Here is an 18,326-nt window from a genome sequence, read left to right on the forward strand (position 1 = left end):
CAGTTTTAATGAGTTTATGTAATCAGTTTTATCCAGTTGAAGAACTTTTGTTATGTGTTTATCAGTTTATGTAATCAATTTTTAAATTTGTTGCACGAATTATCTATTTATTTTTTTCTTTAGAAAAATTATTGCCGTATCCGTACCCGAGTCCAATGTTAAGACGGTGTCCCCGTGTCCTAAATTTTTGAGAATGGCGTATCCGACACTCGGATACGTACCAATATCGGATACCCGTACCCGTGTCAATGTAACATAGCTTGTGCATCAAACAGCAGATAATCCTCTTATATAAAATTGAAAGAAGACAAAACACCTCCCATGGGACCAGAGCATAAACCTATCTTAAACCATTTTAAATGAAAAAAAGAAATGAACATCAATGATTCGTCAACAAATAACTCTGATACCATAAGAGAAGTATGCTTACTGATTTAACTAGAAGAAACAAAACCTGGGAATAAAAAAAATATATGAAATATAATAAAACATCATCATAATTTACCAGGGCATGTGGTGTAGGAAGTAAGATGGGAGCACACAGAGGCATTGGCCGAAACTTCTCCCTAATTGATCCATATGCAGATCTTTGGTCATTTCTGCAAGAGGAAAAGAAAGATTGAGGGGGGAGAACATCAATTATTTTGGGAATAATCAAAGTAAAATTATATTAATGTAGATGATGTTATAAACACAGCAAAATCTATAGCTTGGTAGGGTTTCAGCAATATCAGTCAACAAACTCTTCACTTGAGCAACAGTTAAAAAAAATGACCTACTCAAGGTAAAGGAAAGAAGAGTCCAAAGTAATGCAAATGATCAAAGAGTTCATGTCAAAAACTATTTATGAAAAGTAATGAGCAAACTGTAAATTACGTAACATATGTATATAAAAAAGAGTTTGCCAAAAGTTTATTTAAACAAAAGGTAGCGTAGAGTTATGACAGGATTCAAAGTGAAGTATGCAAGGGTGCAAAAAGAGCCTAACACCAAATGGATTATGATAAACAAATAGTAATTTGAGTAAGCTTAAAATCTTATAGACTTTATAGTTTAAAAGGAGCTCAAGTGGAAAGTATCGAACTAAACATAGAAAGAAACATACACGGTAACCTCAACAAGTCGAAAACTACTATCAGCTCCAGCAATACACAAGCCTAGTGGATCACTGTTGTGAGTTCGCAAATGCAGCCAGTCAAGTTCCAATACAAGTGTTCCCGGAAATTGGGGTTGAGCAATGGAATTTGCTAATGGATCTGGCAAGTCCTGAAAATTCAACAAAGCTAATAGTTCAGTTACAGCACAGTAAGAAGAAAACACATGAATAATTTTTTTTTAAATAATTCCATATCTTTGGTGTAACATGTAAAAGCAATTATAATCTTGCAATCACAAAGTACAGCAAGAGCTACCAAAAAAAAAAAATTGTTAAAAAGATCATAACAATTCCTAAAATTTACGATGGGACTTTAAAAACATGAGTTGTTGTATACTTCGCACATGAATTGATAATAATAACCAATAAAAATATTAGAAAAAATTTACAATTCTTAAAAAATATATGATTGGATCTTGATTTTCAAATATAAGAAGATGACGTAGGTTTGAACTTCAAAGTAAGTAGAAGCTGAACTTAAATTGCTCGCCACTCATCCCTTATTTTCTAATAAAGTTAGCCATAAACATTGTTGCATTGAAAGACCTTCAAATGAAACAAAAAGAGCAATACTCTCGAAGATAATATTTGTTTTCCAGTGAGTTGCCTCAGCTACACTTACAAGGTCGTATACAGCAAATGTGTTATCATAAAATAGTACAGCGACACGCCCTCGACTACGATCTCCAGCAACGACAGGTGAAAATTTAATCCTCCTTATTCCTTCTCTATGAGTATTGAATGAGGAAGAGTGCCCAGTTGTCACGTCCCACCAGCGTATGTTACCAGATCTGTCCCCCATAACCTAACAGAAAAAAAGGTATCCATTCATAATAGTAAACTGTTTGCTTCTAGAATCATCATAGCTTGGAATAGAAGTGTTGAATATACCACATGAGGAAGTCGGTATGCCATGGCTGTGATCAACCCATCAGATGAAACAAAGGAAGAAGAAGGCCACTTTGGTCTGACGACAAACACACCACTTATGAGAATTAAAATATCAAATACAAAATATCAAATACAAGATATAAAGATCTAAGGCATATAAGCCAACACTTCAGCAGCAAAAAAGTTAAAATAACCCTAGTTAAGTAATGCAATATGTTCCATTACTTGGAGCAGATATGGAAGCATAGATTTCTAACTGTGTTAAACTAGACAAGACAAAGAGAATTGAGAAGCAAGAGAACACCACAATTTCACATATCAACCTTGAGGGAATGCTTTTTTTATATACATTTATGCATCCATGATTACTTGATTGGTAATTTATGCTAAATATACAGTTATTACGGTGTTGCACAGAGTTTGTCATTATCAGAAGTTCAGAACCATCTCTTTTACTACAAACCAACAATAATGCAATAATGCAACATAATATAATTGAATGAAACTAAACTCATTCTCGGGACTTAGTAGACATCTTTATAGGTGTCTTATGGTTCCAAACCAAGTTATATTGACAATAGGAATCACCCCACACATTCAGTTCATTTTTTTGAAAAATTTTCAAAATTGACCCGAAAACGTGGATAATAGCCTTCAATTTTGGACAATTTTTGACTTTTTTTTACCCGAAAACAAATATAGCCGAGATGCTTCCCATAGACCCAAATACACTGTGGGAGCCCAATTGGGTGGGTAGAACCATCCACTATGCCTTAAAACAGTCAATTTACTTGTTTACATCTTTCGCCAATTTCATTAACTCAAGGCCACCACGGACAATTATGACAATGTACAATGATCATATATGGTTCCAAACGTCATTATATGACCTCGGGATGTATTCCCTAGTATCTCGAGAATTTTTGACACCAGGTCTCAAAACCTCCCAAATTACTCTGTTTTCGTGTATTATAACCTCCAATTTTAGACAATTTTGGACTTATTCAGCGAAAAGGAAAGAGGTCGAGGTGTTACCCATGAACCCCACAACACCATGAGAGACCATTTAAGTGGTCGAAGCCGTCCGCTTTGCCTTAAACTGTTGTTTTGTACACAACTATTGTATTAGCTATGGGCTTCCCCGACTCCTGAGGCCTTTATATAACCGACTAAGGCCTGTATATAGGCTTAAACAACATTATATGACCCATGGATGCATCCCATATTGTTTCGTGAATTTTTTCACTGGGTCCCGAAACATTCAAAATTGCTCCGATTTTTTGGCGTCCGTAGATCATTGTTTCACCCGCCAAAATTATGCATCCAAGTCCTTCCTGGGGTTCCCAAATGACCTTGAGAATCCTACTTAAGGCCCCAAACCATCTCATTCTTGCCTTGTTCCATCCTTAATCACCATGTCTTAAGTAAGGCAAGGTTATTTGACATCATGTTAGATAAAGTTGGCAAGTTGCTAGTCAAATTTGTTAGATAAATATTAATGTATTGTTTAGAAAGAACATATGGTAAGTAGCTACGTAAGATCACACATTCTCCCCTCCCACAAACCACAAACCATAAAATAATAGAATCGCAAATGAAATAAGTGGTTTTTTTATTCAGATCATGGGCATGATGTAGGGATGAAAGTAAATTGGTTAAAAACCGAAAACCAAACCGAACCAATTTGGTTCGGGTTTTTTTCCTATTCGGTTTGGCTCGGTTTTAATAAAAATAAAAAAAATTGGATTTCGGTTTTGGGCTTCCAAAAACCGAAATCCGAACCGAAATAACGGCCCATTAGTACATAAGCCTATACTTTTTGCATATATAAATGTTAAAAACCCTAATTCCCAACTCCTGTTTCAATTTCTCGCCTCCTTCCTCTCTTTTTCACTTTCACGCCTCACTTCTGTCTCCCTCATCTTTCCTCTTTTCATCTCAAATTTAATTTATGAGTGAAAAAAATGGAATTGCCATCATCATCATTGATTAATCCAATCCCTCTCCTCTCTCATATCATCTCTCCTTTCTCATAGTCCATATTACGACCGGATTCATGTGAAGAAGTTGTTGTTGTCAATGCTTTTTCTGGGGTTATTGGTACCCATCCATGGTTTTGCTGTTGCATTATTTGGGTATTCATACCTAATTTTCAGAAAAGAAAGTTTTGGTGAATTTTTAAACGAATTACAGTAGTTTTAAACGATTAATACAATCTTTCTTGATTATATTTTATGTACTATGTAATTGTATTAAAAGATTATAAAGTCAATTGAACAAGTTATGTTTTGCATGATCTTACCGAAATCATAGTATTCTTGTAAAAATAGTGTTGTAATCCATATAATTTAATGATAATCATAGTTGTACTACTTCTTTTTGTACTATTTTTTTTAGATCTGTTAATTATAATTTTGATTGTTTTTTTTTTTTACATTTCAACAATCTGGGAAAAAAACCTGAGAAATTCGGTTTTCGGTTCGGAACTGAATTAGATTTTTAAATTTCAGTTTGGATTGGTTCGGTTTTAGATTTAATTCGGTTTGGTTTCGATTTGGAAATTTCAAAACCGAATTATTTCGGTTTGGGTCAAAATCCAAACCGAACACCGAACTTTCACCCCTAGCATGATCTACTCTAGAGTCATGAAAGCTAGTTAGGATCCACTCTAGAGTCATGAAATCCAGTTAGGATCCACTCTAGAGTCATGAAAGTTAGTTAGGATCCCACCCTAGCCAACATGATCCACTCTAGAGTCATGAAAGCCAGTTAGGATCCCACCACACTCAAGGACTCAAGGTTTGCGTAGTGCAAGATATAGTGACACAAACAACCTTACCCGAAGATTACTAGCAGTGGCATGTACAAATGTGCTATTTATTGCTGCTCATATGCTAAATATGGATGTCCTAAAAATTGCTTCATACCTTAACTGCTACATTTTCCCACTTGCAACCCCACATTCTCTCTCTCTCTCTCTCTTCTCATCAATAATTGTGCCCGCCCATGTGAACAAATCTGCACTAGCTTCTGAGGTTTGGGGCAATCTTGGGGACAGAAAGAGCATTCATCTAGAATTAAAAATCAGAACATTGCACTAGCTATCCTCATATCTGTAACCACAAGCTATTTTGGTCCCTAATCCACCTACTCAGTGTCACATAATACACAACTCAGAACATTTCATCAGTACTCAACTGTCAAAGCTGCTATAATACACTGTGAATGTATTATTGTATTCTCGTAGTGCACAAAGAGGGTCCATTCCAAAGAAAGCTCGTAATGTATGGCTTCTTATGGGTGTTGTGAAATGAAGAGCAACTCACATATATTATACTTGAAGTCTTGAAGTATGTCAGCAAATAAGTCTTGGCAAAGGTCGGTTGACCGACTTCTAGAAATGTTAAGATCCTTTTATCATAATGCTCCCAAATGTTTTTTCACAAAGGACAAAAGTTTAGAATGATCTAGCATGCTCTAAGTTTCTGACTCACGAGAGCAGTAAGATGGGATCATGCAAGATTTTCACAAATGATCCAGCATTTACTAGTAAATTTTAGAAGCTAGAATGGGGCTAAATGAAATTTGGGGCCATGCAACCCAACAAATAGCCAATCCAAAAGATTTTCCAAGTCCAAATGGATCAGCACATATGAGAGGCTGAGAGGATTTATAAAATAAAAACGCTAAGCATAATGCTGTTCTAGCCAGAATCTTCTCATGAATTCTCAAACTCTGTTCCTCCATCATTGTTGAAAGTCATATGTACTCTTCTAAGGGAGACCTATCAATCACTCATATCATTTGAGATCCACCGTCAGCCTTTATCCTACAAAACCTATTTGTTTCGTCACAAGCCCAAATCTGACTTAATACTTGTTTCTCTTTATTAAATACTGATGATATAGTGATATTTCTTGCTTGCTTCCTATATCATTCTACTTTGATGAAATTACAAAGTAATTTAATTATTGGAACAGCAGGAAATTCACTATTATCTCGGAATGAAAGGCCCAGCCCCATGGAATAAATTCCCAGAGGATGTCACAGTTGGAGCACATAACATCCTGGCTAGATTTCCTCTAGAAGGAAGATAGACCATTTATTCTCATATCAAGATCATCAAACCTAGTATGCTGTAAGTCGTGTTTTACAAGATGAAACCTTCAAATTCCTATGAGCCTAATGCTAAATTAAAATTCCCCAAGATTGTGTCATAGCTTGGTAGAGGGATAGGCTAAAGCCAATCTCTCATACATGGTCTTGTTAATCAGCAATAGAAAGTGAAATAAGCCACTAAATATTATGTGACTAGAACAAAACTCAGACTCATTGATCATCAACCACAAATAACAACACCTAATATGATAACATTATTATAAACCAAAGAAAAAGAGGAGTCCCCAATCAGACAACAAAGTATAAAATCAATCAGATACAATTTCTGAGCAGCATCGAAAAATAATATATACCTGAAATCTTTTATCCTACGGCCTTGGACCTCAAATACTCCAAGGGCGCCATTGACAAGTGCAAAAGCAAAACTCTCAGAGCTCTCATCCTGAGGTCCCTCAGAACTCCCAGGCTCTGCAAATCAGAGCGGATTTCATGAGTAAATAGCCATTAGCAGTCCATATATATTATTTTTATCTTAAATATTATGGAAATGAAGCTTACTAGATTCTTCTGAAGTATCATTTGACGGAGATGATGTCCCCGTCTGCGTGCCAACAATACGGTCTTTCAATGATATTGAGGATTCCCTGGTTGATGCAGCTGGTCGAGGAACTGTTGGAAGAGTCCACTCCAGTACTGTAAATGGAAGTGCTAGTGATCTAAGCTAAAATTAAAGAAATAGAGATGATAAGAATATAGACCAAATAACACCAAAATTATAGAAATGTCTGAGAAAATTAGGAATACAAAATCTTTACAGCAGAATGAATGACATGTATTAAACATATTTAAAGGCATTAACTAGATCATTTTGACAAATAAACAAAGAAAAGGATCTCGAGAAACAAATTGTACCAAAATCATTTTGAAGGTCAAGAGAGTGCTAGCATTTCGAAAAGAAACACTAGACATATTATTGACATGCTTCCCTTCATTCTACTAACTCTCTCCTATATACCTTGCCAATCATCAGATTAACTTTTGTAAAAAGACATTTTTTACTCTTTCACTTCCATATCAAATCTATACCACAAAAACTTAGCCAGCTTGCAATCTATAAATATATATGCCTCCCTGTCTCCCCATACTTACACAAACTTACAGAAAAGTTCACATCACTCCACTCAATTTAAAGAATTGTCAATTTGTGTGGTATTTTATAATTCCAGAGCACCATGAAAAACAAACAAACTCTAGGCTCTGGTGAGGTTTTCTAAGACACAAAGAATCCAAAGCCCGTAACTCCTCATCCTATCAAGAGCATGTGAACTACAGTTAAACAGCTGTGTCAAAAATGATGCAAACAAACAGCAGCATAGGGCCAGCATTAAATTTGTTGGGCAAAGCAATTAAAGCAAAGTTCACATTTACTTCATTTGTATCTGAAATATAATTTCTACTTTGGTGCCGTGTTATTAGTAATTATTTTTATGTTCCTAAAGTTACAACTTTATTCACTATAGTGCTTAGCAACAAAGAGTCAAGTTTAACTAATTTCCTTTCCTACCATTTTTGTTTAATGTCTTGATTAAGCTCCAACAAAAGCAATATACAAGTCTCCTTTTTTTTATTATTTAAGTTTTGGTTAATTTTATAAATATGTCAAGTTATATCCTCTTTTCTAAGGTTTTAAAACAGATGTGGAGAAACATAAAAGGAAAGAATTGATTTTTGGAAGCTTGGATAGGTTAAAGTGTGAATCTTTTAGACAAATGCCAGTTGATGAACACCATAAAGGCACATGACTCAATTGCTTAAATGAAAATCTTATCAAAAGGGCACTAACGTAAACAAATGTTTAAATGTCAGGACTCCAAAAAGGAATTAGTGAACACAAGGCACCAAAGTGAAATAATACCAAAGCTTCATAGCTTCATAGCTTCATTTAGGACCTTGTACCAAAAGCTGGTATAGGCTTCTAATGAGCATTTTCTTTACTTCTCTCAAAACCTTTGTTTGGCCAAGTTTCTATATCTCACTCCTAGGAACTGCTCTAGGAGCCTGGCCAAGCACATACTTATTGGCATAGGGATAAAGAACACGTCAACCTAAACAGTTTTGGACACTAAACGTTGCTAAATCCACAATTTTAATTCTTAAATTATACCGTAAACTGTTTCCTCCTTTTGTAAGGAGAAAAAACTGCTAACAATCATATAAACATATAGTTACAACCAGCTTAAAAATCAGTTCTGACATGATAAAATTAATTGGTATTTACTCAAAATGTTAATGTACTCTGCAGAATTCCTGGGGTTTAGTTTGGTTTCAAACACTTACAGGATTTTAGAGAAGAAGTGAGGTATCCAGTAAAGGGTCACAAGCAGCAAACATGATGCTATGATTGCTATTTACATTCATTAGTTTTTCTACAGGCCCACCAACAATTATGTTCATATTCTACAAGTATAGAACTCATCCATGATCCTCAAAACATTAATTTAAACTACGTAAATTATTAACTCGTCTAAAAGGCAATAAGAAATCCTGAAATATAGTTGCAAGCAATTAGGATCATACAACTCCACTAGTAAAGGCAAACAAAAGCACTTTCAGGTGGAAAAGTAAAATTTAAACGTTACAAAATATACATTTATCTTAGTTTCTAACATGCAGGATAATAAGAATCAAACTAGCCCAACATATATAAGAATTTAACAGCTGACCATAATTGGGTTCTTCGTCATCGCCCACACCTCTACAGGAGCATCACGAAATAGAAGTAGCAGATATCTGCATAATTAAGCCAACAATTCAAATCAAATCATTAGCACATATTTCTTTTTCCTTTTTTTTTTTGGGGGGGTGGGGGGGTGGGGTGACAGGGAGAATGAAATGCACTTGTCAAACAAAAGTAAAGCATCTTACTATTTTCAAGTTGCAAAGTATCCCATACTACAACTAACTAAGGTAGTCTTGATGCAACAAGAAACCAAATGCAATTCAAGCAATATTACGTTTGTTGTCCCTGCTTGTTCAGAGAGTATTTAAACCACAAAGGAAAAGAGTTGCACAGAAAAAGAGCAGATATCTACATAGCCAAGTCAGATTTGAGATTCAGTGTTAACCTTCCGGATGAAGATGCTCTGAGAGCTCGAATGGGTGCCCTTTCTGGCTTTTGAAGAACCCGAAATGCCCGATTAAAACCACTTCTAACACAGGTCACAACAAGCCTGTTAATGTAGCCTCCAGATTTTTCATTGGCCTGCAACCACCCAAATGCATTTTCTTTTCATTAAACAAAAATCCGTGAGCGAGGACAATGATTATAAGCAGAGGCCTGCCACCTCATCTGACTAATCCAGACAACAACAGGTATAAGCAAGGAAGTCCACAACTTAATATATGAATATCATTATGCATTCTATTACCTGAGTGTAAGAAAATGACACCAGCCGAGAATTTCCAAGCCATCTTAATCCCCTAACAATCCCATGGTGAACAGAAAAGGAAGTTGTAACTGCGTTGGCAGAGACATCAATGATCTCAATTGCACCACTTTGGGTACCCAGAGCAACCAGAGGAACAGCCACAGCAGGATGATTACCACCACCTTCAGAGAAAACAAATGCAGAATTCAGTAATGCCAAAATATAAATAATATAATCCATTTTAAAGTAGAGAATAATCAGAAATGAAACTAACGGGCCAAAGTAGCTGTCAAAGAAGGGGATGGTACAGCAAGCGTAGTCACAGTTGAAGATATTAGATGGAGCTGTCCTACTAAGATTATCTGCAGATTTCATTGTTATGTGAGTGCGTATATGAATCTATAATAAAATATTATACCATACATTACCAAACTATAATACAAAAAAAAAAAAAAAAAAAAAAAAAAAAAAAAAAAAAAAGAGAGAGAGAAATAGATAAGACCCAATTCAAGTAACTAGTAAACAATAGAGCAACCTGGAAATAAATCTAGAGTTTCTGGACAACACAATTGAGCACATCCTTCTACTTCATTCACTGGACCAACCAAATACAGATTGATTTTTGCTTTTCAACAACCATCAATCACAAGATATAACTAATATTTGGCCAGTTACCAATAGGTTCAATTCTTGTATGAAACCAAAAGCTTATAAAGGAATAAAACATAATATAATACTATAATTAATTAACTCACCCAAGGAAAAAGAATAGTAAGAAAGAAGTTTGACCAACCTTGAATAGTGTGTCTTCAGGATAGACAGTCAAATTAGATGAACGCTCTCTTCCCTTCGTACGTTCAGATCTTTGGCTTGTCAGAGATCCCTCAGAAGTGTCATTACCAGCACTCATATCTGAAACACGTGATCCATTTTCATTCACATGTTCTTTCAACTTTGACACATCTTTGGGAGTCACCTCAGGTCCTTCAGCAGTTAAGAGCCAGTTCCATACTTTTCCATCATCAGAAATAGAGATCAAATGAGTTTTTGAGGCAGGAAGTGACTCGTCACAAAAATCAAAAGGATTGTCAAAGTCCTCGTCACTAAAAGGAGTATGAGGCACATCAGAGTAAATTTTGCCAACATTTTGGAGAGCATAATCAGATTCACATACTACAGCAGCGAGAATGGAGGGAGAAGGAGCAGACGAGCCAACAGAGGGCATCAACTCTTGTGTTGAACAATTCGTATATGCCTGTTCACCTCTGTGATGAAATATAAATTAGGATTCTCCCCAAATCATCCAAGAAAAAAAGAAGGATGTGAATACAACAAAGATGGCATGAATGAAGCTGATATGTTTTTATCAAATTATGCTAGCTTAATCAGAAAAGGCTATCTTTAATTATTCACAAAAAACAAAAATTTCTATTTTACAACTAACCAAAATTATCACTATGCAGAACACAGCCAACTCATAACAATGTCAATCGCAAAAGTCCTTCACCAGTTTACCCTTTACTAGAGCTCACATTAGCTTGAACTTGCTTCTGGTCAGTTAATCAACTTAATCTTCTGTAATCATTTTTCATAATACCCACCAATTAGTTCCTGTATCTGTTCTCATAAATGAATATGGTTTCCTAATAGTTGCTCACCTTTGATGCCACATCTACACTCTGTGAGTCCTTCTACCGACCAAACCCAATTCTTCCCTCCTACAGTCCAATCCTATGTCTTATTTAATTTCCCCTGTGAACAAGCCACCTACGATTAAATAAATAATCAGTTATTGACTTGTGTAAAACTTTTGTCAAGAATAACTAACATGGTTTCTGATCCTTGATTATCAATAAAACCAATAAGCATAACAAGTTATTCTATCCTATACTCCTTCCAACAAGAAATAGTCACATAGCCGCAATAGCTTATAATATAGTAGAAGATATGATTTTACCATCTATTGAACAAAACATTGTAATATACAGAATAGACACGTAATGTTCCTTGGGAGCCACTGGCTGCCTTAATAAGGCAATCTCTATGGCCTCAACTCCACCGAACATGATTACATCGGAAAGATCTCTAACCTTCCTTAAGAGTTATGACATGCATCAACTTTCCATTAGACCAATCTATTCCTCTCAAGCTAAAACCATTCAAAATAAAAGAAAGAAGATCAATTCTTACAGCCATTCTCCCAAATTAAAAGGATAAAACTCTTTCCCTAAAGCAATAAATATTTGATTTTGCACACATTCACAATGTGAGACTCAAATGCAATTCCATATTCAACCTACGTTGGCAATTTAAGAAGACAATGTTCTTTTCTTTTTTTTTCACGCAAAAATTTCCAAGACAATCTATTCCCCAGCACATTCTCGATGCACATCAACCCCAAATTGACAACAAAATATGCTAAATTGCTAATGATGCTTCGTTCCTATTTTGAGGTTAGAATGCTTGTTTCACCAAATTACAGGTAACATCCAAATTTGAAATTTCCCACATTGACAATGTAACACTCCAATTTCAAAGTACAACAATCATAATCATAATTTCACCTTTAATTGCACCTAAATGTAAATTCCCAACATAAATAATGAACAAACTACCAACCATGATCATATTGACAACAATGTAGGAGCTTAAAAACAAGGTAAAGCTCACTCACTCTCGACGTCTCCAAGTGCTAAGCTTCCCATCAAGATGCACAGAGTACAACAATTCGCTATTCGGATCAGGCAAGACATCAAGAAACTTCCCTCCACGAGGCAAATTCGCGGCAAACAATGCCGTCTCATAATGCAAATCATACACCACAAGCTCCCTGGGAAATGACACAAACAATATATGCCGCCACCCGGGCGAAAACGCACATTTAGCCGGATAATTAGGGAAAATTGCCGATGTCGGAGAAGTGTTAGCACTATTATTACCCCCACCACCACCACTACCACCCAAATCCTTCTCCAATTTCGCCAATTCCGACGAATCAGTCCGAATCTGAAGCTCATTCAAAACGATACCGTCTTCCGATTCTCCGGTAATTTTGACTGAAAGTAAGAATCCCTTCAACCCTAACACAACAAAGTGCCGAGAATCAAACGGATCACGACGAATACAGGACAAGAACTCCGAAACGGCGTCGTATTTGAAGAAGCATTTTCCGGTAGAAGATGAGAACAAACACAAAAGATGAGGTCCAGTAATGGCGGCAATTGCCCACGAATCAAGAGTAGATTTAACCCAGCAAATATCCTGAATACCCAGTTTCAGCGAGTTGTGATCTGAATCAAACCATAGAATCGGAACTCGAGATTTGAAATCGAGAAGCGATAATCGCCCTTGACGATCTCCGACAGCAAGAAGAAGGTGAGAAGAGGAGAGAGAATCGGAGGAGAGGATGTCGAATTGGCGGAGAGAAAGTGGGGCCCAACGAACGGAGGTGACGAAAGGGGAGAGAGAAGGGGAGGAAGAAGAAGAGTAGGAGAGAGAAGAAGGTGGAGGAGGGAGAGGAATGACAGAGAGTAGTTGCATGGATCGAGTGTCGATGAGAGAGACTGAGCTGCCGGAAGCGAAGGCGAGGAGGCCGGCGGAGGTGATGTCGGAGGCGCCGCCATTGTTGCGGCCTGGTGGACCTGGAAGCATTGACTCCCATGGTTTTGCGTCGGAAGATGGTGAGATCGACGCCATTGTTGGTTGAATCAAGGAAATGACGAAGAAGGTGTGTTAGAATTTAGAAAGATGTAATAACATAACTGTGATAGAGGAGTATGCTGTAATTGGTTATGTTGGAATTGAAGCGCGGGAGATGTGAAAGGGCTTGTTCAACAAAACTAGCTAGTGCTTCGGATGATAGGTATAAAATTCTTTAGAGTAGGTTTGACATGCTCACGGGTTTTTTGGTTTGGTATTTCCTGGTTAGACATTTAAGAGGAGGAGGCCAAGAAAGGTAAGGGAATTTCATCTCCAAGTGGTGTCATAGATGAGAGACTCGGTCTTGTGATCTCAAGGTAATAAATAAGGTGGTGAATGACTGAATTCCTCACCATAGTGATCAACTATCATCAAAGTCTTGCTTGCCTCCATGGGACTATAAATCGAATATCAAGCTTTGGTTTTTGTCAGTAACGCTGCAAAACAACTAACATTGCTAATTAGACATTGAATTGACTATAAGAATACAAATACTACCTCTGATTTTTTTTAGTTGCAACTTTAGAATATTTGATATCTCTCAAATAATACCCCAAAGTTACAACTAAAAATAATCGTAGGTAGTACAATAGTTGGTAAGATAATAGATCCTAGTGAACAACACCGTCAGCACCTCTTACAGGTTAAGTTAGCCTAACTACACATGTTAACACTTGAGAGTGAAGGAAATCTACCTACACAAGGCTGCACTCAAGCAAATGTAGTTGGTGGGACACGAATTTGTGAACTCAAAGTAACAAGGTAAATTCCCCACCAACTCCACCAAATTATCGCTAATACTATTTTTTCACGAACTAATATATACATAGCATTACTCATAAATTAATTAATTAGCTTACAAAGTTACAAAAGAAAAAATAAGTACCCCATAATCCATACCCTTAAATAGGGTAAGGTCCAAGCCTACTGCCATTCCTACTTACACGAAAACTTTTCAAAATAAATAATACAATTACTTAACCAATAATTATTCGAGAGAGATTATTTAATGTTCAATTCCGCATTGGTTGATGAAGCTTTTCCACTCAACGAATTCTTAATATATTTGCATACAACATTTGATAATTACATCTTGTTAAAAGACCAACGCCAAGATTCAAATCCATAAGTATTCCTATGAGACTTAGTAAGCACCATACAATCCAACACAGATGCACTTCGCAACAAATAGGCAGCAACTGGCAACCACAAGACATCAAAATAATACAATTTTATCACCTTCAAATTGGTATGGGCACAAGGAATTGGAAGTTCATAGCGCTCACGTCGTGCATATCTTGGTAACTGCAACAAGCATAAATAAACATGAAAAAAATTACCTAAGTACTAATAGAATAAATGAAGTACTCTCCATAAGTCATGTGAATGGGATTTGCCCTTTTCACCTTATTCTTATTTATAGAGTATATAAGTAATAAGTATATAAGTAATAAGTGCAAACCAAAATTTTAGAGCAAACCAAGAAAATAAAACTATAATTTTTCCACAATGATTATTCAATTATATATTTCCATGTTTTATCTATTATATTTTTAATTTTCTTCAATTTTAATATAATTGCTGCTTCAATTTTCATTTTTTTTTAAAATAATGTAACTTTATTTAGTTTATCAATAATTCCTAAAAATTAGGAAATATAATAATGGTTGTGAAAAAACGAAAATAAAATAAAAATTAAAGCTTTTGATAGAATAATCATAAGTTTCTATTGAATTAACCATAGTGATATAGAGGATATAATAATTTATCTATACTCCGTACTTTATATAAAAAAGTGTTTCTAAACAAGTTTAGGTGTCACGTGTCATTGTCGCTCTCCTTATTTTATTACACCATATGTTTAAACTATGCGGCACTCTTTCATTTAATCCGATTTCACACTTTATTTAAAAAATATAGTTCTTATAAGATTTGAACCCAAAACCTTAAGTTTAAACTTTAAGGTGCTATCCAGTACAATATTACCTTACCTTCAAACTTTAAGGTGTTAGCCAGTACAATATTACATGCCAATTTATTAAAATTTAAAGATTTTTATGATGAAAATAATATAGTAACACGGGGATAGCTCGGACTTAAAAAAAACTAGTTCCAATTAAAACTATTTTTATCTGGATGATAACATAAATTGTATCAAATAGTTGACCTTAACAAATTTGCAGAGCCTCGTTACTTTCTAGTCATGCAATACTTTCATTAGCACAGGGCCTCCAAACTTCCAAAGATGACCCTGCATATATGAATAATGTTAAATTATGTTAGAAGGAACAACACTATAAATGCGGAACTAAATACTAATAACAACATTATATGAAATACTAGTAACTTTTTTTTATAAACTATACGGAGTACTACAGTAAAACTGAAAATCACAATGATACCGAACTTGTGAGTTATGATTCGTTTAAAAGCAAGATATCTTCTCAATACAGCTATAGTAATAACTATGAAAGGTGCTGTAAAAGTGAACAAATCTACCAATTCACAAACCATGCTTAAGGAAGGAAATAGAGATTAAAATTTTGATACAATTGCTTGAGTTTTGATGTTGATAATTCAATCCCCCAATTAATCAATCTGTACACAATAATTAAAACCAACAATTTAATTCGACTTTGAAATTAATTTCATATGATACAAAAAGCTTGCAACACTCAACTAAAATTAAAAATATGACTTAATGGATAAAACTATTGGAATAATCAAAACCCTAAATTGACACAAATCAAATCAACTAAATCATAGATAATGAATTACGATGATTGAAAAACACTATCTTACCTCTGCTTCAGTGGAAGGCTTCAGAGTATGCTTCAATGTAGGAGAGTGAGCAAATATAAATGTAAGAAATTAAATGCGACGTACGTATGTATAATTACTTAATTAGAATGAGAAAGAAAAAAAATACGGAGTACTAAGTAGTACAAGTGAAGCTTTCCTTAAAAAAAAACAATGTGAAACTTATGGAAGTAGATGTTTTCTTTCTAAATTAAAAATAAATAAATAAATAAATAAATAAAAATTCTAGTAGAAGTTTTATTTTATTTTATTTTTAATTTGGAGAAATCCATGAGTTGGAGTAACGGATTGCAATTTTGGAGTAATATGGCAAGAAAAAAAAAAAAGTGTTAAATTACTATGGAAAATTTATTAAAAACAATCTTTTAAAGTGTCCACTTTATTTAAAACAAGCTTTTAAATTTTTTTTTTGCAACTTCAAACCACATTATAAATTTTTTTTATCAAAGACAACCTAATGATACTTTCCGGCATTGACTCTATTTTTTCCGATGTTGACCACGAGTGTGCGAGGCACGTGACCTCGGATATTGCTTATTACACCCCATTCCCTCAAATTCACTCATCGTACTAATCCCCTCCTTCTCTCTCATTCAACTTTGGAGACAAAAATCACTATTTGTCATCAATCCCCTCTGCAATTCTTCTCAGCTTCCATTAATTAAGAGATTCTAAATAGAGTTAGTATTCATTTATGCAATCTAGTTTAAAGTTTTAAAATTGCTCATATTATCGTTTATTCCCTGATTTTTTTTTCTTTTTGTTTTCCAAAATTTGCTGCCATGGTCAGAGATAAAGGGAAGAAGAAAGCTCTGTCAATTATCAAGTAATACAAAATCCCATGAATGCTGCATAATTGAAAATCCTTTGTCAATTATTTCGATTTCAAAAATTTGGGGGAAAAAACCCTAATTTCCAAAAACAACAATTACAGAAAAACAAAATACTTTAAATAACAGAAACCACAATACCTAAGTTCGAAATTGATGAAATGCTTGGTTGAAAACTTGAATTCCCAGATTCAGATGGCTTTAGAGGAATTTACTTTGCAATTTTTTCCATTTGAACGTAAAAGAGGGATGAGAGAGAAACAGGGGGTTTTGATAGGAGTTAATTGGAAGGGAAAGGGGTGTAATAAGCAATATAGGAGGTCACGTGCCTCGCACACTCGTGGTCAACATCGGAAAAAATAGAGTCAACGCCGGAAAGTAACATTAGGTTGTCTTTGGTAAAAAAAAATTATAATGTGGTCTGATGTTGCAAAAAAATATTTAAAAGGTTGTTTTAAATAAAGTGGACACTTTAAAAAGTTGTTTTTGACAAATTTTCCAATTACTATATACGGAGTAGACTTTTTAGTTTTTACCATAAATTAAGATTTTTTTTCCACTTTTATCATATTTGGAGCATATACAAATATACAATGTTGAGCATATACCATATATTAAGATTTTTTTTCTACTTTTACCATATTTGGAATAGTACTGACTCTTTCTCCAAAAAAAAAAAAAAAAAAATTACTCCGTAATATTTAAAAAAGAAAAAGAAAAATATAATTATTTCCTAAAAAAATCATGTATTAATGACGGTTAATTTAACGGTAACTTTAATCAAGAAAGTTACAATGACGGTAAATTTAAATAATAACTTTAACCCGTCTTGATGAAAGTCTGTCTTAATTAAGAATTTGTGTTTATATACTCGTGACAAGTTAATTAACAGCTTTTTTTTTTTAATAATTATGTACTCGTGATCAAACTAATTATGTTATGGAATATACTCTATTTCTAGTGTTATATAAGTCTATCGTGGAATTAATGGATTCAATAAAGGAGAAGTCTTTTTATGCTTCTCAAGAGAACCAAGTGATAAGTTTTAAAAAAAAACATACAGTACTTCATTAAAGAACAATTTTTTTTACGAAGTATTTTTTTATTTTTTGGGAAAAATTAACAACAAAGGTCCCAATTATATAAGGTCTCACCTTTCAAATAACCAAGGACAATCCCAACTATAACAATTTCTTCTCAAAACAGTCCGGTATAACTTGTTACCTGTTAAACCGGTAATATGTTTTAATTACAATAATTTATTCTCAATCTCTCTCCTTTCATGACTTAACCACCACAACTGCTCCTAGTCTCCACCCTCCACACTTGAACCACCAATCCACCACCCCAATCGTCACCACCATCATTCTCTTCTTGAAGAGA

General features: G+C 34.7%; 1 protein-coding gene across 4 annotated transcripts in view; it reads right to left on the reverse strand.

Moving 5' to 3' along the window:
• The window catches only part of LOC145579788 (uncharacterized), a 33,771-nt gene extending 16,562 nt beyond the window's left edge, over positions 1-17,209 (reverse strand). The window contains exons 1-16 of one of the 4 annotated variants that reach the window (XM_081637040.1): positions 17,085-17,209; positions 16,096-16,125; positions 15,461-15,544; positions 14,533-14,598; positions 12,269-13,730; positions 10,388-10,859; positions 9,869-9,956; positions 9,595-9,776; positions 9,292-9,428; positions 8,890-8,956; positions 6,725-6,887; positions 6,520-6,634; positions 2,048-2,123; positions 1,779-1,961; positions 1,106-1,266; positions 506-599 (exon numbers count right to left, since the gene is read on the reverse strand). In XM_081637040.1, the coding sequence (XP_081493166.1) occupies positions 506-599; positions 1,106-1,266; positions 1,779-1,961; positions 2,048-2,123; positions 6,520-6,634; positions 6,725-6,887; positions 8,890-8,956; positions 9,292-9,428; positions 9,595-9,776; positions 9,869-9,956; positions 10,388-10,859; positions 12,269-13,290 (2,760 nt within the window). In that variant the 5' untranslated portion in view covers positions 13,291-13,730; positions 14,533-14,598; positions 15,461-15,544; positions 16,096-16,125; positions 17,085-17,209. Of the gene's footprint in view, positions 1-505; positions 600-1,105; positions 1,267-1,778; positions 1,962-2,047; positions 2,124-6,519; positions 6,635-6,724; positions 6,888-8,889; positions 8,957-9,291; positions 9,429-9,594; positions 9,777-9,868; positions 9,957-10,387; positions 10,860-12,268; positions 13,731-14,532; positions 14,599-15,460; positions 15,776-15,804; positions 15,892-16,095; positions 16,126-17,084 lie in introns of those variants that run through there. The other 3 variants (XM_081637043.1, XM_081637041.1, XM_081637042.1) reach the window with 3 other exon arrangements.
• Positions 17,210-18,326: the final 1,117 nt, after the last annotated feature.

The sequence above is a fragment of the Chenopodium album genome, chromosome 14, assembly GCF_948465745.1.
Source record: "Chenopodium album chromosome 14, dcCheAlbu1.1, whole genome shotgun sequence".
NCBI classification, from domain to species: domain Eukaryota; kingdom Viridiplantae; phylum Streptophyta; class Magnoliopsida; order Caryophyllales; family Amaranthaceae; genus Chenopodium; species Chenopodium album.